At 37.6% G+C, this 21,723-nt stretch overlaps 1 protein-coding gene across 3 annotated transcripts in view; it reads left to right on the top strand.

Moving 5' to 3' along the window:
* ascc3 (activating signal cointegrator 1 complex subunit 3) overlaps nucleotides 1–21,321 on the top strand; it is a 164,303-nt gene extending 142,982 nt beyond the window's left edge. For 2 of the 3 annotated variants that reach the window (XM_030158289.1, XM_030158290.1), the window contains exons 35-42: nucleotides 335–446; nucleotides 522–656; nucleotides 8,919–9,143; nucleotides 13,370–13,521; nucleotides 14,020–14,170; nucleotides 15,631–15,837; nucleotides 18,964–19,139; nucleotides 20,762–20,909. In XM_030158289.1, coding sequence (XP_030014149.1) covers nucleotides 335–446; nucleotides 522–656; nucleotides 8,919–9,143; nucleotides 13,370–13,521; nucleotides 14,020–14,170; nucleotides 15,631–15,837; nucleotides 18,964–19,139; nucleotides 20,762–20,909 — 1,306 coding nt within the window. Of the gene's footprint in view, nucleotides 1–334; nucleotides 447–521; nucleotides 657–8,918; nucleotides 9,144–13,369; nucleotides 13,522–14,019; nucleotides 14,171–15,630; nucleotides 15,838–18,963; nucleotides 19,140–20,761 lie in introns of all 3 variants that reach the window. The other variant, XM_030158291.1, reaches the window with a different exon arrangement.
* Nucleotides 21,322–21,723: the final 402 nt, after the last annotated feature.

Raw genomic sequence — 21,723 nt, 5'->3', positions numbered from 1 at the left:
AACTCATCAATTTAGTGCTAACACTACTGTTAATTATTTAAAATACCACCCAATGCTAATGAGGAAATGTTATGTTAAACACCACCAAAAAATTGCAGCTACTTGCTAAATGTTAACCAATGCAGTTGTATTTGGTAATAATAATGCCAGTGTAATGTACAATCACACAGATCAACCAAATGTCACAAGTGGGGGTGGATAAAAGGGATGTTATGATTTATTTAAGAAAGTGCCAAGAACATTAGGATCAGATTCATCAACTAACGGTCTTCCCTGCCTTTTTCTTTTTGCATAAATTTGCTGGTTTTTTTGTTTTGTTTTTGCTTTTTTGTAGTTATTACAACCTGGAAGATGTCAGCCAAGAATCCATCAACAAGTACCTGTCCACTCTGGTGGAGAGAAGCCTACGTGACCTGGAGTGTTCGTACTGCATAGAGATAAAAGAGGTTAGTGTGAATAACATGCAAAATGTAAAAAAGAAAAGGGTGAATATTTGAAACTTTATTTTGTTAATACTCCAGGATGACCGGACCATTGAGCCACTGACTTACGGTCGCATCGCCTCCTATTACTACCTGAAACACCAAACCATCCGCATGTTTAAAGAGCGACTGAGGTCCGAGCTTCCCATCCCCGAGCTGCTGTCCATTCTGACGGTGAGTTTCACACTGTGAAAGTTTGTGTTTATTTAGTTTTAAAGGAGTGAAAAATAGTCAAATTCAATAAGGTCCAGATTAGGTTCACCTCTTAAAGTGTTTGTAACAAATCAAATGTAACAAATCTTGCTTTTAGGCTGTAATAATGTCATTTTCAGCGTTTGACTAGTGCCCTATTCACATTGATTGATTGATTGATTGATTGATTGATTGATTGACTGATTGATTGATTGATTGACTGATTGATTTAGTGATTGATTCTGAACATTCAATGAAATTTATCATATATGTGGACAAGTAAAACATAAATAATAATACAAAAATCAACAGTCAATTCAATCTTAGAAAGAAGAACAGCACAATAGTTCCATTTTCATGTTCGAAAAGGGTGGGGAAGAAATGCAACTTATACTTAAACACTAATACGGATATTTTACAAAAGGTCATTTTTCTCCAAGTTTGTCCCTCTTATTCATGCATAAATGGCCACAATGGCATGACCTCCTGGTTCCTGTATGCCTGAACATGCACCTGAAACATAAAATATATGTCATATACGTGTATTAATCAGTCTATTACCTGCAGTAGACTACAACACATTTGGGAGATGGACACATACGCCGGTGTTGTGGGAAAAACCATATAATATCCAGCATTATCTGAAGGGTTAGCAGTGTCACAGTGTGAAATTCAATAGACGTGCTCCTTTTTTTTTTAGCTCTTGCTTTAATGTTTAAAGGTTTTTAAAACTAGTCATACATCCTGACCATGTCCTGGCAGAAATGGATAATAGCTATATCACTTAATCAGGTCTCTTATGTGGAAAAGAGGAAAAAAAAAGGGATTGTGGGACAACTATGGATTGGATGTTCATCACAATTCATATTTTACACTATGGGTTAATAAACGTGTTATTCAGATGACCTATGTGCATGTTTCAGTAGGAGGTCAGGTTCATTTGTAGGTTCCTTTCCAACAAAAAACCAGACTTAAAAAAACAAACAAACAGATGTCTTAGGCCACTTTAAGCTGGAAAATATAAAACTACTGGTTGTTTATGGGTCTTCTTGGGAGTCACTGTTATCCCATCTTCTCTTCTGTTGATGGTGCTGTACATGAACTTAATCTGATTTTTACATGTCAAACCACTGAGAACAAATAAAAATCAACGTGAGCTATAACCCTGGCACTGATGACTAGCAGTTCAGTGTTTGAGGCTAAAATAAACAAAATGGTAAAGATTCCTGGTTATGAATTCAGTAATCTTTCCAGAAGATAGTTTTATATCAAACTCTGTATTTTTAACACACTCATCTCTATATCAGACTGTTTCTTTTTACATATATTCTCTGTTTTGTGTTGCGTCAAATCATTTATTTTGTGTGCGCACAGGTGCATGCATACCAGGCAAGTGTCAACTTTTTTGTTTCTCTCAAACTAATTTCCAATTACATGTCGGTAAAGAAGATTAGTCTTTTGATTAAAGACTGTGCACATTTTTAGTACAGTTCTCCAAGTATTGATTTTGTTAGATATAAACATGAAGTTAGCATTAAATTAGTTGTGTTAAACCTTTGTATTCTTGCATTCTTTGTGTCTGTTGTGTCCTGACTCTGGTCATATTCATATTCTTCACCTTTGGCATTTGGATGGCTGAAAAGTCTAGAAAAATACTACATGATATATGTTTAACCTTTCATAAAACCACAAAGAATTTCCAGGGAGAATGTTAGTTTTTTTTTTTATGTTTTTACATAATGCAGCAGGAAACTCGCACACACTTTTGTCCTCATCTGAAATTAGCACCTTTTCCTGAGCTTCATTAACTCTTCTCAGTCTGGGGGTGTTTAGTGCGATCAGTCACCCTCTTTCTTTTCCTGACTAACCTTGTGCCTTCGAGCACCGAGGTCATCCACACTCCTGGCTTCTGATTGGTGGGATCAACAAAAGCCACAGTGGTTTCACACCTTTCACCGAGGGGGGATGATAACATACTTTGTCAATAAAACCCCCTCCTCTAATAGCATCTAATGTCTGATTATAAGAATTCATGCTCTCTGAATTCTTTCTTACTTTGCAGTTTGTAAAAGGTTATATTGTTGTTTGTTACTGAGCAGGATTTGTGCTCAAAACTTACAAATTTAGCTCTAATTAGACACCCAAGAATTTGCAAATTTTTAATAACCTCCACCCCTGACTTAATTTAGATGAATTTCACTAGAGGCTTAAACTTTTTTGACCATGGTGTAGTTAGCAAAAATATCAAGCATATTTTGAAGGCTCATTCATTCATTTTCTGAACCCGCTTTATCCTCACTAGGGTCACGGGGGTCGCTTGGAGCCTATCCCAGCTACATGGGGCAAAGGCGGGGTACACCCTGGACAAGTTGCCAGTTCATCGCAGGGCTGACATATAGAGACAAACAATCACTCTCACATTCACACCTATGGGCAATTTAGATTAACCAATTAACCTATTAGTGCATGTTTTTGGATTGTGGGAGGAAGCCGGAGTACCCGGAGAGAACCCACGCGGACACGGGGAGAACATGCAAACTCCACACAGAAAGGTCCCACCCCCCGTCGACTGGTGTTGGAATCGAACCCAGGACCTTCTTGCTGTGAGGCACGAGTGCTAACCACTGCACCACCGTGTCGCCCCCCTATTTTGAAGGCTTTCTCTATTTATTTATTTATCTTTAACTTTCTCTCTCTCTCTCTTTTCTAGCTCTGAACACCAAGCTTATATAGTTTCCAATTAATATATGTTACATCTATATATGTAAACACGTGTATATTCAGATTCAAAATACTTTATTAATCCCAGAGGAAATTGTTGTATATATGTTTAAATGAGCTATATGTATTGTTTCTGCTTTGGAATGTTGGAAACTGACCTGAAAGTGTCATTAGTGTGTTCAGAATAAAGAGTTCTGATGCCGTGTCTAAAATGTCAGTGCATTTTATCACAGAATTGACTTTATTTAGAGCCACAGGCCAATATGTCACTGTGAATCTATGTGACCACGAGAGGCAGTAGTGAGTCACTCTGCCTGTGTCTCATGGCGACAACAACTAACTCCAAGGCCAATTTGAGTGTGAGAACCCGTGACAAACAACTTTTAGTTTAAAAAAAAAAGTGACAACATGATTCAAAAAATACAGAAGCATTGCCATTTTTTTCTTATTGAACACAGCTCTAAAGTAAAAGGCAGTGAAAGGGTTTCTTCTACATGTGTGAATTTGATTATGAGGCTTGTCCCTGTTTGTTGATCAGCTGTTCACATTGACTGTGACAGTTCTGACCAAGTTTGAATGATTCTAAACAGATTTTAGTGCAGCAGTTGACAACACAAACTGTACAGAAAACAGAGGTGATTTGTGGTTTTACTGTGGCTGTTTTCATTCCAAAAACAGAGCTAAGCTAATAGAGCTATAATGTAAACTATCAGCTGACGCAGGAAGTGAAGATTATAAGACACAGTGTTTTTTTGACCAAGTAGAAAACTTGATGATCATAATACAGATGTGTGTAAACACTGGGCTTCACACATAACTCTGTGACTGATATAGTCTATGGAGACAAAGTGTTAATCACTGGGGATTTGATAACCATGTGTGTGTTCTGACACTCCACCAAACCCAACCACCAAAAAAGCAAATTCTTCTGTTTTCCAACATGTATTCATTCATATTAATATTGCCAGGAAATGACAAGAAAATAATGATAAAAACTATGAAAGTATAATTCAGTAAATAAAACTTAAAGATTATTTGAAGGACAAGAAGAAAGACTAGAAAAGAGTCTAACCATAGAAAGTTCTAATCTGATTAAAAACTCTGGGGCACGTAAATGTACGTCTTCATCATCTCGGATTACTTTATTTAGCATCAAAAAAGTTTTGTTTACAATGGCACAAAGAGAAAAATAATGCTCTGATACACATGCAGTTGTAGGAAGGAATAAAAATAAACGCCAGTTGGCTCAGTGACTCAATAAGACAGCTGTTTTTTATTAAAAGTGCAACAAAATAACTCCTCATTTGTTAATTAATTGTACTTCAGCACTTCCTTTACTTTTTTTCCCCTTGTATTTTTTAAATGTTGATTTGGCAAGGTTTTTACCATATGGTGTTGAGTCCACTTGAGCTGTTGAACCTGACTTCAGTAATGATGCTAACATATGGAGGGGAGGCTGCTTGGAGACAGTTAAGATCACTCTCTTTTGCACACATGTAGTTGGAAGCAGACCAAAGCATGCCATGCCCGGCTGCTTCCCTCCCCAACAAACTGCAATACAATAGGCTAGTCACCCCGCCGCCCCGTCCACTCCCCCTCTGTTAGCTACAAAGCACTGGCATGCTTCTTCAGTTCCCCCTAATTGCTGCAGCGTGGCCACTAATGAGCAACACCCACACCTCGCTACAACACCACCACCTCCCACCCTCTCCTGTTTTTCTCTCTGACAATTACACCACCACTCAGTCTATCTTTGTCTCGGCTTTTTCTGCTGTTGTGTTTGCCTTCAGCTTCCTAAGATGGCAGGGTTATCACAGGGAAGTCAACCTGCATCCAACATCAACTGTCAAAAAAACAGTCAAGGGTATGCAGGGGTAAATAAGATCTAAAAACTCTGAGCTTTTGTCGTTTTTTTTTTTGAATGAGACAAACTTTTCACTTTCAGCATTCATTTTCAGTGTTACCTGCTTTTTTAGTTTCATAACATTTACACAGTATTTTAAACAAAATGCCCAGCTTTTTTCCACAAATCTTTACATGTAAACTTGTAATTATAATCGATACAATATCATATAAACAAAATATGATACCTAATTACATGTGACAACACCCTTTAGAACATTTTGCTAAAAGAATAAAGGAACACAAGTCAGGACACAGCACAGCACAGATGAAAACATGATAATTCAAACACAAAACCACCTAAAAAAAAAAAATGAAAGAGTGAGTGAGGGAGAGAGATAGGTCTTTAGCTGTTATTTATGGCACCCAAGAGACTTTTCTGACCTGACCTTCATGCAAAGATGGTTCCACACACTGGGACCCAGGTCAGCAAATGCACCGTCTGCCTGTCTCCTCAGTCTTCACCGATGTACAGTACTGAGCAAACATCTTAGGCTGTCTTAAGCTTTGTTCTTTTTGCAGGTTTGAAATGCGCATGAATATTTGTGTCTAATTCTCTTTCCTTCAGATACAACAAGGAAATACAAGGAATATGTTCACAGCCTTAAAACACAGACAACAAACTGAACTAAATGGGTTGTAAAGGTTAAAGTCACTATTTAGTGTGACCCCCTGACCCCATGACAAGAAGCAGCACAAACAATTAGAAACATCTGACATGTGTTGAAGGAAACCTGGTAGAAAACATTAGAAATTAATGCAGTAAATCTCATCTTTTCTGAACAAAAGGGTTAAAGACATGTTAAGTGTGAAAGGAGGTCACACTAAATATGACCACTTTGGTTTTTAGAAGCTGTTTTTACCCTGAAACTTTTATTTTTACTGCTGTACATAGTTCCCATCTGTCCACATTATGTCTTAATACAGAAACTGATAGATACATGTTGTGGACTTTAGAACTTTAGGCACTTTTGTACAGTATTGTGTAACTAACCTTACCCCATGGACCCTCAAACCCTCTGATTGAATGGGATTCAAGGCATTAGTAGGTCACTGATATACACTGGAGCAGGTAATATAAAGGCCTTTGGGATGACAGAGGACATCAAATGCGAATCGTGAATGCAAAAAGTATAACCTCTGATTATCAAATGCTTTGATCGACTTTGAAATTTCATATCTGTCACTGTATTCTTAGGTCTCAGTACAGTTCTTTTTATTTTTATTGTTATAAATCATGAATGAGCTGTGATTCTCTAACCCTAACCTTAAATATTACAAAGCTTTCGACACTAACATCAACCCAGACAGGCATGTAACACACTTAAACCTCTCCACTTCAACACCAAATGTGCATTTTATTTATTTTTATATTCCAACAAAACACTTAGTGCAGTTGCAACAAGATGAAAGGAAAAAATAATAAGGCTGTTTGTTTCTGCTGTGAGATGCAGCTTCTTTCACTTCGCAGCATCATCTGATTATTATGTTTTTCCCCATATCTTGACCTAAGCCAGTCCACAAATCAATATGAAAATAAAAAGGAAATCATGTTGGCCTGTACAGGGTGAGATTAAATCAGATCCTCCTCTCAGAAGAGACATTTAGATTATACGTCTGATGTAGCCTTTAGAAATGTTTTCTTATCTTTAGCTAGTTTTAGACACAAAAATAACTGGATCTTAAATTAAATATTTCAGGTGCCAGCAAAAATAAACACAGTTAAAGTCATGAGTCCTAGAATTTGCACCAAAACAGGTGACAGACTGCGTTCTCCAATGTTTACTTGTATTTAATTGGATCACTTGTGTAACATTACCTGATTTTTTTCCTCTCTTGTTTCCATTGTCACTAAAAGGAGAGATATTTTGCTTTTTTAAATGGAATTATGCATTTTAAAACATTTCCCTGTGGTCTACATAAACTGTAAGTCATATGCTTGGGTCTGAATTCTTCATTAATTCAACTCCACAGGTCCATCTTCAAACCTATTTCTGAGTAATGACACCAGAAAGGTCATTTTGAGCACTGGCCCTTTAAATCCAAATGCCCCACCCCCTCCAGGTTGTTGACTGTGCTTTCTGTCCCATTCAGCCACTTGAGTTCGTTAATACAACCAACAACTGAACATTTTAGGTAATCGGCTCAAAGTTTGAACATATTTTCAGTTTTTACTACAACCACTGCTGCTGACAAACAATTATGGTGTACTCGGAGAAATGTTCATCAGAAGTCGACCTTATACATGTAAATGTCGTGACATAACTAGTTATAAAATGTAACAAATTAAGAAGGCATTAGAACGGGTTGTGGAAATCAACTTGATTTTTGCCAAAATTAATATAAAGATAGCTTTGCAGCACCTGGAGGGTTCAAATTCAAACTTTATGAACTATTAAGGTCCCCAAATACACAAATAAATGTACCAAAGACTAATAAAAGTGGGTTTAGCAAAATATGACCCCTTTAAATGTCCAAATTTGAGCAATGCTGTCTTAAACAATAAGTGCTGCTTAACAACCACATATAAATATGATAGGTCAAAGTAAGTTATTTGCACACGTGACTTAAGGGTTCATTTATTTTGAGTCAACAGCTATAGTTAAATCTGCAACTCTATTTTTTTTGCCATTTTGTCACCTTACTAGAATAATTGCCTGTAATTTTTGCTGATTTTTCAGGAAACACAAAAAAACTGGACCAGAAATTGAGTATTTGACGATTTAGGAAAAAAAAAAGTAATTTTTCTCAAAAAAAAAAAAAAAAAAGGACATAGGCAGTTACTTTAGGAAGGTAATGTTTTGTAAAAAATGCTTTCTGTTGCATTTCTGTTAACTTAGCTTCATTTGGTATTCTGTCCTTGCCCTTTGTTTCCCATCTCCAGTGTTTCTGCAGTTCCTTTTTTTAAAGTAACTGCTCCCTGCTCTATCTGTAAATGTTCCCATCAGAGGAGACCGAAGCGAGTGGGGTTGTTGGTTATGATGTCTGCTTAAAGATCTATAGTCTTTTTCTTCAGCACATCCATATGCAAACACAACGGCACAGAACAATGCATCATTCAGAGATGATATCTGTGCCTATTCCTCACCCCAGCCTCCACCTCGCTCAGGTCCTTTTTCAGGGCTCGGCTTCTAAAACACTGGCTTTGGTCAGTGATGGATGGAGCCTTAACAGTCCAGGCCAGGGGGAGGCTGTGACAAATGCCCCCAGCTCTGCCTGTTGATGGGACTACATTAGTTGAAGTGAAACTGGAGTGAATTAGAGGAGAGGAGCCATGCGTGTCCATGCATCTCTCTGTAAAACAATCACAAACAGCAGAAGGAGAGGAGAGGAGATTGATGGAGCATCATCATCATCATCGTACCCACACAGTGATCCAGGGCAGGTCAGCATGTTTGTCATTCCGGATTTGGTTATCTAAGAAATTAACTTCAAAGACTTGTGGTACTCAGACCTTTTAATAAGCAGGTGTGCTGAGTTTTAAGGTCAACAGGTTTGGTGGAGTCTTTTGTGCAGAGCGGGGAGGTAAATGCAGCTGTTAGAGTACAGATGTTTGGATTCAAAGGTCTGACCGCAGCTTGCTTCAGACTTCCTGTTTCACTTTTGATCTTTGTCTCCCAGGATGCAGAGGAGTACGCAGAGCTGCCCGTCAGACACAACGAGGACCAGCTGAACAGCCAGCTGGCTCAGCAGCTCCCCCTGCAGATGAACCCCCACTCCTACGACAGCGCCCACACCAAGACCCACCTGCTGCTCCAGGCCCACTTTAGCCATGCCCAGCTGCCATGCAGCGACTACGGTACCGATACCAAAACGGTGCTTGATAACGCCATCCGAATCTGTCAGGTAAGGTTCACTGGATCTATTCTTAGACCCTCAAGTCGCTTCAAAACATAACATCCATTTAACTATCCTGTTTGCCTTTCAACATTTGCACTAGCAGTGTTTCTGCTAATCTATTAGTTCTGTTTCTATTCATTTCTTCTCTAAGATCTCAGGTCAAATCTTAAACTCAATTATCTGAATTTTAAAAAATGTCATAAATCCAATATAATTTATTTGCATCCAGTTCTGTTGAAAGTAATAAATATAAAATCCATTTGAGCAAGAAAACCCTTGAATTAAGAATTTGGGGTGTAAAATGGATGTGAGACACACGTCAAGCCAGAATCTCAAAAAAGCCATCAGCAAACACCTTCATCCAGAAAATATTGTCCTGTATTCACATCAGAGTGTCTCTGAAGTCTGGCCCCAATATGATGGAACATTAAATTGGTCTTAAATTTCATTCATATTCATATTTGAATTGAACCTCTTTTTATTAAAATCCCTGAAGAATTCTCAATGTATCAGCCACTGCCCATCAACACAGCTATTAGGACATTCATTGCATCCTCAGACCGTCTGAGAGACTTTCATTTCAGATAGTAGTTCACAATATTACTGTTGAAATGTCCCTTTGCCCAGTATGCAGCAATTTCCACTTTATGAGCACCAAACAGCCTCTTCTTCTATCTGAATAAGCCTAGTATTCTGTGTTATGTACCTACTCGGTGGCTCGTATCATTTGTGATAACTTATCAATGAATAATTAAGATCACACAACATCACAAGCTCATTGCGCTAATAGTGTAGCTTTTAGTGTGTTAGCATATGATGTCCTAATTGCCAGCAGGTTGATATGTGTTAAACAAACCAGTGGCTGGTAATGTGTGACAGGAATACATAACGCAGAGACCCAGATATCGATGACACGAAGTCAGAATGGATATGAGGGATTGTAAATTAAAGGGGTCATATTTTGCTAAACCCACTTTTATTAGTCTTTGGTTCATTTATTTGTGTATTTGGATCCTAATAATTCAAAAAGTTTGAATTTGAACCCTCCAGGTGCTGCAAAGCTATCTTTATATTCATTCCGGCGAAAATCGAATGGATTTCTGCAACCCGTTTTAATTCCTGCTTAATTTGTTACGTCTATAACTAGTTACATCACAACATTTGCACATATAAGGTCAAGACTTCAGATGAACATTTCTCCGAGTACACCATAATTGTCTGTCAGCAGCAGCGGTTGTAGTCCACACTGAAAATATGTCCAGACTTCGAGTTAGTTACCTAAAATGTTCAGTTTTTGGTTGAACAGCACAGCCAACAACCTGGAGGGGGTAGGGTGTGAAGTGGCTCATGTGCATTTAAAGGGCCAGCGCCAAAACGACCTTTTTCGTGTCATGACTCATAAATAGGGTTGAAGATGGACCTGTGGAGTTGAATTAATGAAGAATTCAGACCCAAGCATAGAATTTACAGTTTATGTAGACCACTGGGAAATGTTTGAAAATGCATAATTCCATTTAAAAAAGCAAAATATCACTCCTTTAACAATCCAATAAAATTCTGCAATCAACCTACAAATGCTGATATACAGTAGATGAAAAGAGAGCAGCACATCTTGGGAGGCAGAGCTGTGCTAAGAGGAATGTTAAACATTAGTAGGTGATTTGTAGTTGAACCTGCTGATCCATCCCATAAATAACATCATGCTCAGGGGTCACATCTAACAACTGGCTTTCTCATTGCACTGGCACACACAGCTGTTCAGTCTTCATATGAGAAAGTGGTTAAGTGAGCATCATCAGCGACATGGGCATCGACTGCATCAGCGTGTTTACTGGACGCACTGGGTCCAACAGACTTTTCCTGTGCAGCTTTATTGCGTGTAAGGTATCAAGTGCGAGCTGGAGTTTATTTAGTTTCTTTTTGAAGTTAGCACCATGTCTGAACGTCTGTAAGCCATTGTCCACAGCTCGGTGTGTGTTTGTGTGTGCGCGCCTACATGTGCTTGTGATTTTCCATGCTATGTTTGCGGGAATGATATTGCACGGTTCACAATGTGGTTACTTCTCTGGTGTCCTGCTGGTTCTGGTCTTGAGTTTCTTTATGGTTGTTCTTTATTGAATGACTGTATATTTTTATTGATACCCGCGGAATACATAAAGTGAATGACCAGACTGACAGACTGCTACAAACATTTTAATTAACAGACACCACTCAAACCCACAATCTACAACTTACATGTTTAATAAAGTGATGAGCCAGATACTGTACATACTGTTGAAATGAGTCTGAGAACATTACAGTCACTGTAAACCATCGCAGCATGGAGAAATGAAAATGTGTTGGAACTACAGATGTAAATAAAATTAATTTATATAATTAGCACGGGTCAATACATAGGCATGATATTCTGTGTCCTTGTGAATACAGCCAATTTATTACATAGAAATATAACTTCTGGAAGACATCACTTCTATATAATTTAGATACTTAACTCAAGTGAGGAAATTATTTTTCTTTTTTTTTTTTTTTTCTATCTTATTTATTGTTCATTTAGCAGGGTCAGTACACAATACATATATTGTGTAGGCTGTAGTGACATCAGAACCTTACATGTTTAGATAGATGCAACACAGAAAAGTACCATCCAAAGGACTATGATATAAAATAACAGTTACTATCCCTGCATCAGCAACATGAATTAAAGGGGTCATATTTTGCTAAACCCACTTTTATATAATTTACTTTTCTTTGGTTCATTTATTTGTATATTTGGACCCTAATAGTTCAAAAAGTTTGAATTTGAACCCTCCAGGTGCTGCAAAGCTATCTTTATATTCATTCCGTCAAAAATCGAGTGGATTTCTACAACCTGTTTGAATTCCTGCTTGATTTGTTATGTTTTATAACTAGTTACATCACGCCATTTGGACATATAAGGTCAAGACTTCAGATGAACATTTTTCCGAGTACGACATTATTGTTTGTCAGCAGCAGTGGTTGTAGTAAAAGCTGAAAATATGTCCAAACTTCGAGCCGATTACCTAAAATGTTCAATTGTTGGTTGTTTTAACAAACACAAGTGGCTGAACGGGACAGATAGTACAGCCAACAACCTGGAGGGGGCGGGGCATCAAGGGGCTTATGTGCATTTAAAGGGCCAGCACTCAAAACGGCCTTTCTGGTGTCATTACTCAGAAATAGTGTTGAAGATGGAGCTGTGGAGTTGAATTAACGAAGAATTCAGACCCAAGCATAGCATTTACAGTTTATGTAGACCACAGGGAAATGTTTTAAAATGCATATTTACATTTAAAAAAGCAAAATATCACTCAGTCAAAAATTCATTCATAAAACACTGCACCAGACATTCAGTACCATAACAGAGCCTTTATTATTATGATATTCTGTCTTTTAAAGATTAATTGTATGGTTTCATATTTAATCCGGCGAATGTCAAATTAAAGCTTTTTTGTAGACAGCCTATGTAAATGTATTGCAAATTTTAACCAAATCAGCAAAAGAAAACACACATTTCTGCATATTTTCTTGCACTACTGTTAGGTGAATTATATATCATCATAATGACTCAAAAGTATGCATATATATTTCGTATTTTATCCAGTGCAGGCTACCTGACCTGTTCACTGAGAAGCTTGAAGACATAACTCGAGGTATTTGACCCAGAATTTCATTGAAACTGAAGCTGAGTTTAGCTCTTCCAAAACACCAGTCGACATCTGTTCGGTTTCTGAAAACCTTTATCTGCCCGTTGTTCCTGCAACTCTTGGTACATAGTGGAGTTTTGTTAATATTTGTCAAATGATGTGTACCTACAATATGGTGTTTATGGGGTTTCTTTTTTATTTTATTTCCCTTTTTTTTTTTTTAGAAGTTTTTTTTCCCCACATTTAGTCATCATTTATTTTCCGTTTTCCACTTATTTCCACTTATCTTTTTCTCTGTCTACTTCATACCCCACGTCTCCCAAGTATACAGACCTTAATTTTTTGTGACTAAAAAAGACTATACAACCAAAAACAGCTGAATTGAAACACACTTTATGATCCAGTTGCAGGTCCAGGTATGCAAGGTGAATAGCGAACACAAGAAATAAAAATGTTCACACAACTTCATGCAATAGTGCAACCAGAGTAAAGTAACCGAAGTACAACACAACTCTGAAAATTGAGTTTTTGTCTCATTGTAACATTAATTTAATTCTTTCTCTTCAGGCCATGCTGGATGTAGCTGCGAACGAGGGCTGGCTTGTTACAGCTCTCAGCATCTGCAACCTGGTGCAGATGCTTGTCCAGGGCCGCTGGCTGCACGACTCGTCATTACTGACGCTGCCACACATAGAACAACAGGACCTCTATCTGTTCAGGTAAACAACATCGCTGCGGTGCTAGGACGGCTCTAATGCCTGCACACTCATTTGGAGGTAGCTTCAGCTGAACACTGATCTGCCTCTGTGTTCTCCCAGCTGCGCTCAGAATCAGTGAACATTACATCCCAGCAGGTTTCATTAATGTTTCAATAGTTTCTTCACATTACGTCTACACTCTGGGTTTCATACCTTTAAGGTGGCTGTAATGGTAAACAGGACTCTTGAGCAAGTCGGTGTGTTTCGTAACTTTGCAATTTTCTGCAAACTGGGTGTACACATATGTTCTCACACAGTAAACACAATCACAATCTCAAGTAGTTTTAAAGTGCACATGAGTTAATGGATTTCCACACCTGCGCCTTAGTCCGAGTGTTGAATAATTTTGTTGAAACATAATGTAATGAAGAAGGACCCTCAGTCTATTACTGGTAACAGACTGCAGGCAGCATGGGCTAAAATTTCTCCCAATTCCCTCTGTTTCTGATCATTCTGTAGGAGATGGGCAAACGTGAAGGGGAGGGGCAACGTGGGAAGCTTTAATGGGCCAATCGAAGGCCTGCCTGAGCTGATTGCAGCCTGTGATGGAAAGGAAAGTGTTTTCGCTTCTATCGTCGGCCAAGAATTTCAACCGAGTCACATCGCTCAGGTAAGATTAAAATCACTGCCACAACAAGTGCATGTTAGGAATTAGAGTGTTGATCAGAGGCAGTGGATTCTGCACATCCACTAGGCAAATAAAGGAAATACCAGGAAAAACTGACATTGAATTTTGAACGTTTTCAGAAAAATATTATTTGAACACGAGGTTTTCTACATTTGGTGCATGCAGATCACACACCGCCTTTCACACACACCATTATCGCTGAGCAGTGTGCCACTGTGGTCCCATATACCTCCAGGATCCCCAATTACAGCTCCATTGATGGGGTTTACAGCTCCAATTTAAGTGCTAATTGCAGCAGTAATGAGAGTGTCCGGGCACAACGGCAGACCCTGTGTCTTCACCCAATCAGTGTCCTCGCTTTCTTCCTTCCCCACCTTTACTCCCCCAGCACTACTGCCCCCCCACAGTGTGGCGTCCTCTCTAATTAAATAATTAGATGTGCGGCAGCGTTCCTGTCTGACTTGCTCAGGGAGCGTAATCCTCACATAAATAGCTTTTGCCGGGTGAATCAGAAAGGCTTTTCTCCTTCCAGCCCTCATTCACCACACACATCCCATCACCTGTGTTTTTTTCTCCCTCTTTACCTTCATATTTTTTTATGTTATGTCCTTCTCATGGCCAAGCATTTGAATTGAACCAAATGTTAAGTTTTCCATGAATGCTCTCAAGAGATACTCTAAACCAGAGGACGGCATCTGTTAAAATGTAGACGCTTTTATCAAACAGCAGATTTACTGCAACTGAGAAGAATGCATTTAGAGCTAATGAGGTGATTAAACTATACTACTGAAAAGAGTCCAGACTGTCAGCTTTAGATATATTTAGGCTGTGTCAGACAACTTAGCAATGTTTACAGCACAAAAATCCTTTTTCCTTGTTCCCTGTAGAAAAAAAAGTCAAAATCACTAAGAAAAAACACGATAAATAATTAGTCATTCCCATCAACTTGTATCAAAAGGATGTTCGGTTTTCATTTTTCTTTTCAAAGATGGATATTAAAAACAATGAGTGTTTATCTGATTAACAAGACATTTTTAATTTTCATGGTCATAAAGGTCATCGTCAAAATGTCATTTACTGTTTTGTGGAAGTAAAAATAAAACTGCTAAAAAAAAAACATGTTGAAAACTTGGCCTGTTGTGTCAAATTGTGAGACTGGATGTGATAGGGTCGGGCGATAAATCAAATTAATGTGATTAAGTATTTGTCTTGTGAAAATCATCAAAAATGTGTGAATCACAAGACTGGATACAGTGCTTCCTCTGTAAAACTAAAAAATACTAATAATAACCACCCAAACAATGTACAATACTCTGAAAACAACAAATCACACTGGCAGGAAAGAAAACTAAAAATGTCTTAATTTGCTCTTGAATACAAAAACCTAATACCACACAAACAATTATGACATTTCTTGCCATGGTTTTGTCCCTGCTGTTCAGGCCTGGTCCTTCCTGAGTCACCTGCCGGTCCTGGAGGTTCGGATGAGCGTGAAGGGCTGGTGGGAGGAGAGTCGGGAGCAGACGGAGCGTCCCCTCCCCAGAGCTGGAGGGAACCTCAGGGAGGAGAGCAGCTGGCTCAGTGTCCACGCTGACCAGGAGTATGTCCTACAGGTGTCACTGAGACGCATCAACCAGGGACAACAGAGGGTTAGTATGGTCCAGACCTGCACACAACTTGTGCTTTTCTCTGCATTACACAGACGGGAAAAACATATAATGGACGTGTACGAAGAGTTTGTACACGTATCTGTTAATTGCAAGATCTGAGTATTAAAGAGACAGCACATGTAGTAGTAGCTTTACATTCATAAAATACCTCAGACTCAGATTTATTGTCATTCAATCATTAGGTATGATCAGAATGAAACACAGTTACCCAGGTCCTGGTGTGTGCAGCATGAATGAATGGGATAAAAGAGAGTCGAGAGAAATAGATAAAAGCAAAATAGAACAAAAACTACCATAAAAACCACTAAAATAATTAACATAGATCTAAAGAAGCCACTGCATTGCTGCACACAGCCATCTTGAAGGAAAAAGTAAATACATTTGTAATAATAATAATAATAATAATAATAATAATATTATGGAAGTGACAGTGAAATTAAAATTGCATTATGAAAATATGTATTGTCCTTTTTAAAAATGTGAATAATCTGAACAACCTGAAATATCTTAAGAAAAATAAGTGCAATTTTAGCAATATTATGCTGCATTATCATTTTCACATGTACATTACAACTTATAGATGACAGTGAAGTTACAAATGCACAAAACATTTAGTAACAGACAGAAGTCTTTAAATTGCTCTGACTTCTCATTCACATTTCTTGTTGTTCATATTTGTTCGGGTTATTCGCATTTTTTGTGAAAGGATAGTTTGGAAACATAAACATTTTCATGTAATTTTACTTTTTCGCACTAAAATACTGGAGTTGTGATTATTTATAGGCGATTATGATAGTATTTTACTGGTCTGACCCACTTGAGATCAAATTTGGCTGCATGTGGCCCCTGAACACCGTTGATTGTTAATATCTTTACTATAACTTTGCATTTCACATATTCATTCCACTGACCGGATTGGACCCTTTAGTGGGCCAGTTTTGGCCCACAGGCCATATGTTTGACATCCTTCTTCCCTGAAATAGAATCAGTATAACTATTAATTATCAACACGTGTCAACAAAAAAAGAACCCCAGTTCAGCTTTCATACATAAGTTTGTGTTTTGTAAGTGTTGAATCGCCTTGGCTTTCATGTTCAGTGTTTTTAATCATTTTTATTAAAGGCTGCAGTTTGTCACTTGTCTTCTGGCTGCCTCTAATACCACAGTCTGAGTTCAGGTGGCTTTGCATGTTGAGTGCACATGTAGTTCTGTCTCAGAGAGATATACTGATGTTCAGATGGTCTGGGTACTTAAAGGGCCGGTCCGGTTGATTTAGTGTTAAGTTTCCATACAGTCGGAGGTCTGCTATGTGGAAATCTTGTCTTTGTACTTCCCTGTAGAAATATAAAAGTGAATGCAGGTGCAAACATTGAGCAAATGCAAGAATATTTACACCTAAACTGCTTAATAACCACTCTAGGCCAGGTAGAGTGGCAAGAAAATGACAAAAGTAAAGTAGTTTCTTACATGAATAGGTCATAAAATGTGATGTGACCTAATACTGCAGCAGTATTATGAATGTTTACAATCTGTGTTCAATAAAGAGATGACATATTATAGTTGTTTGTGTAGTATTAGGTTAAGAATATTCTGTTTGTCTATACTTTTGACATTTTATGACCAGTTCACACACACAAGGAAAATTCAAAAGGTTTACATACTGTTTTTTTTTGGTCACTGTATCTGTATGCTCCTCCACCCTTTAAAATTTTTGCTTATGATATTCTAAGACGCAAAATATGTCATGTTATGTGTCAAGCCACATAATCTCACAGTCATTCCTGACCAATTAAGAATGTAATTGTAATCAATTAGAATACAGTGTATCAGTTTCTGCTGGGCTTTAACAAAAAAAAAAAAAGAAAAGAAAACGTACTTACTTAAATTTTCAATATTAGTGTAGATTATTCTATTGATAATACTAGAGATAAGATAAGATAAGATAAGATAAGCCTTTATTAGTACCACAGTGGGGAAATTTGCAAAATCGAGTTACACTAATGCAAACAGATGCAAGTAGTTCTACACATTGTGGTGTCAAACATGGCATTTCTTCTCACACTCAAGTTACACCGTATAAAAAGCCATTAACTGTGCCTTGTTTAAACCCGCAGAAACACTGTAAACCACTGTTATTCTGGTTTAAACATACCTAGCTACATATGGGTCAATATATATTTGAGGGACTTTTGAGTTCCCTTTACAGGGTAATACAGTTGACAGGTATAATTGACATTTTTACAGTTTTCAGGCCTAAAATCAACATAACCTTAACACCACATGGTATTTTTACAGAAAGATTCTTCTAAGTATCATATATGCAATTGAGAAAAATTTAAATTGAAAGTTATTTATGAATATATTGCAGTAACAGTGTTGACATAAGAGTGTGATAAATACATACTTGACTCACACACTACTTTACATTAAATAACTAAGAAAGAGGAGAAAGAACATAGCTTGGAGTCTTGCCAGTGTTTTCTTCAGGAGGAAATGACATCATGTGGAGCAGGTCATGTGATTTGGAATTAACACACTTCATTGAGAGGTGTTTTTGTAATGGGTAACTTAGCTGGAAGTGATTTCTCAGACACAGATACAGTTTGTTATTTTCCATATAAAATTGGATATTTTGCCAAAAAAGAAATATCTGTCATGATTATCTGAACTTAATAAAAAGAACACAATCAAAATAGTTTTTGAATAAGCTCATTTTATTATTGTTTAGCTAATTAGAAGGTGGTTGTTATTAAATTTGGACAGTTATTTAGTTGACATTTTAGTATATCCAGTCATTTATTAATTATTTATTAATCATTTATTAATTGATGTGATTGTTTCCATAATTAGATAATGATAGAATATTTAAAGACATGGTCATAATAAACATAAAAAAAACATTAGGTTTTTTTTTTTAACTTTTAATAAAGATATATGCAAGATATATGCCATGGACTTCAAAAGACCCTCAATTATATTTTGATCCATATGTAATTATAACTGAGTATGTTATATGTGAACGGGTAACAGTGTTGTGAATATGTGAGTGGTTTATGTTGACTTAGTAGTGCAGTGGGTCTAGACGCTGTGTGTCTGTTTGTCCAGAGGAAACAGGACAGTAAGGCCCAGGCTCCGAGGTTCCCCAAGCTGAAGGATGAAGGCTGGTTCCTGGTCCTGGGGGAGGTGGACCGCAGGGAGCTGCTGGCTGTCAAACGGGTGGGATACGTCCGTAACCGCACAGTTGTGTCTGTGGCCTTCTACACACCGGAGAAAACTGGAAAGTAAGTTACAGGACTAAAAGCTAACATTAACACATACTAACAAGGTGTAGGTCAACTTTGAACCTCTGGAAATGAGATAAAAACACCTGGAATCACTAGTAATAGATATGTAATGGGTCAGTCCATCTCAGATCAACCAAAAAAAATGTCATTTTTAAATCTCTCGCCGTCCAATTTTTATGAAATTTTGTATACAGGTAATTCATAGCCAGAAAAGACAAAATTTCAAATTAAATTCTTTTTTTATTAGCTTTCTTTTGTGCGTTTGGGTACTTTTGAGTTGGATGACCTTTTAATATATATTTTGACCTTGAAATTGACACTGTGGGACACGCACGACCTCTTTGGCACCATTATGAAAAATGTAGCCCTATGTGTCAACTGCAACAGATAAAACAATTGAAGATTTAGATTTTTTTATGGTCTCCCCTTTACAGAACTACCTTGCTTTTAAAAATCGGATCAGTGGTTGTGGAGTTACAGCAATTAGAAATTTAGTGCCTGTGCTGTTTTTCACGAAAAAGTGAAAAAATTCAATTGAGATATCTTGAAAACCATAGGTCTGTTAAAGTTAAAATTTGAAGGTTCAGGTCCAGGATTGAAATGTGGTTCAACAAAACTCAAAATAAAGACAGTAGAATATCAAGGGGAGCCTCATATATATAATGAAGTTTCCCTTGTCAAAGCAAATTTGTTCAGCACCAAAAGGCAGCCAGACTACCATTCTGCTGTTATGATGCTGGACACAAGTTAAAAAAAAAAAAGGAAAGTTCAGCTTTTCTGGCTATGAATAACCCATACACCAAATTTCATCAATATTGGAGGAGGTGTGGTTTAAAAATGCCATTTTTTTTGGGTGAACTGAGAACTGAACTGAGATGGACTGACCCTAACGTCGATCAATTTATACAAAGGTTATGTATAAATGCAAGGTTTACCCAGCTAAAATATGGATTTTAACACAATTTAGGAGCTATTTCTGTCTAGGAAAGGAGTAAAGTTACATATTTGTCATTTGTGCCAAAAAAAAAAAAAAAACTGGATCGTACCTTTTCCAGTTTCATTCTATAGAGACAAAGAGAGAAGTAGTGCATTTGTTGGGTCTATTTTAAGTTTCATTAATCGACATTTGCCGAGTGTTTGTAGCAGTAGGATTAAATGAATTCAATAAACTGCTGAAAATGCTGTCAATCTGTGGCCTATTAAAGAAAACAGAACCAAATGAATGAACATTTTGTGCTGCGTTTGAGCCCCGCAGACGCCAACAGTCATCACACTGAAAATATGCAGAGTGAAGGAATTTCACCAAAGGAACTCAGCAGAAGCTCATATTTTGTCGAAAGAAATAACCACACTGCCAGGAACCCAAGGGAAGGAAATTACAAGAGTAGCAACAGGGAAGTTTCTCATTGACTTGAATCCCACTGTGGCTTTAATGTGGCATTTTCCCACACAGTGTGAACAGAGCATTGGCAGTTACTTTGACTTTATAAAGTACGCCGAGAGCAAATTTAAAAGGAATTACTGTTTCAAAGTCCTCACGTCATGCCTATCTATTGCTTTATTCTTTGCTGTCCCAGTCTTTCGTGTCCTGTGCTGATCTGTTTATGTCGTGCTTTCAGATACATCTACACCCTGTACATGATGAGTGACAGCTACCTGGGTCTGGATCAGCAGTACGACGTCCACCTTAACGTAACGCCCGCTAGTATCACAGCCCAGATCAACACGGAGGTTTCTGACTCGGTATCTGAGCTGTCAGTCAAATGAGACGACTTTGAGCAGCAGCAGAACTGATCTGAGCTCACTGTGTTAGACGTCACTGACCTGTGATGTTCAGTGCATTCCAAAGATTATTTTAGAATGAAGAGTTGGAATCGGTTGTTTTATTTCTCTCCATCTGGCCTTATCGTGTTATTCACATGGAAGTGGCTGCATCACATTCTGGTCCGACGAGGCTACGTTAGTGCAGAAATCGATCCGATCTGCGCCTCATTTCACTGTGATTTAGTCATTGTTTTAAAGAATTTATAAGTCACGACATGGATAATTTAGTGGACAGGTTACGTTTTTCTCACCTTTATGTCAAGACTTAAACACATCATCAGCACTTACCATCAGACACAAACTGCTGCCGTTTCAATTTTGACCCATGTTTCACTTCTGCTCAAAGTTTCCTAGTAAAAAAACAACAGAATACATTGTTTATAATTATTTACACACAGACAACATTTGAGCAACATTTTTGCTGGATTTTTGTCTGGTACACTGGTCACTGTGTCAGATTAGATTATTTAATACATGCTGCTCCGTGCCATCTTTCACATACAGTCACGGAAAAAATTATTAGACCACCCTTGTTTTCTTCAGTTTCTTGTTCATTTTAATGCCTGGTACAACTAAAGGTACATTTGTTTGGACAAATATAATGTTAACAACAAAAATATCTCATAAGAGTTTAATTTCGGAGCTAATATCTATTCATTTTCCATGGTTTTCTTGATAATAACCAAAATCACTTCAGTTCTTACATCAATATCTATGGCATTGTTCTGATAAAAACAGTGCTTTTAGACATTCCGTG

The sequence above is a fragment of the Sphaeramia orbicularis genome, chromosome 16 (genome assembly GCF_902148855.1).
Source record: "Sphaeramia orbicularis chromosome 16, fSphaOr1.1, whole genome shotgun sequence".
Classification (NCBI taxonomy): domain Eukaryota; kingdom Metazoa; phylum Chordata; class Actinopteri; order Kurtiformes; family Apogonidae; genus Sphaeramia; species Sphaeramia orbicularis.
The sequence above is the reverse complement of the archived record's forward strand: the minus strand, read 5'-3'. Positions and strand labels throughout refer to the sequence as shown.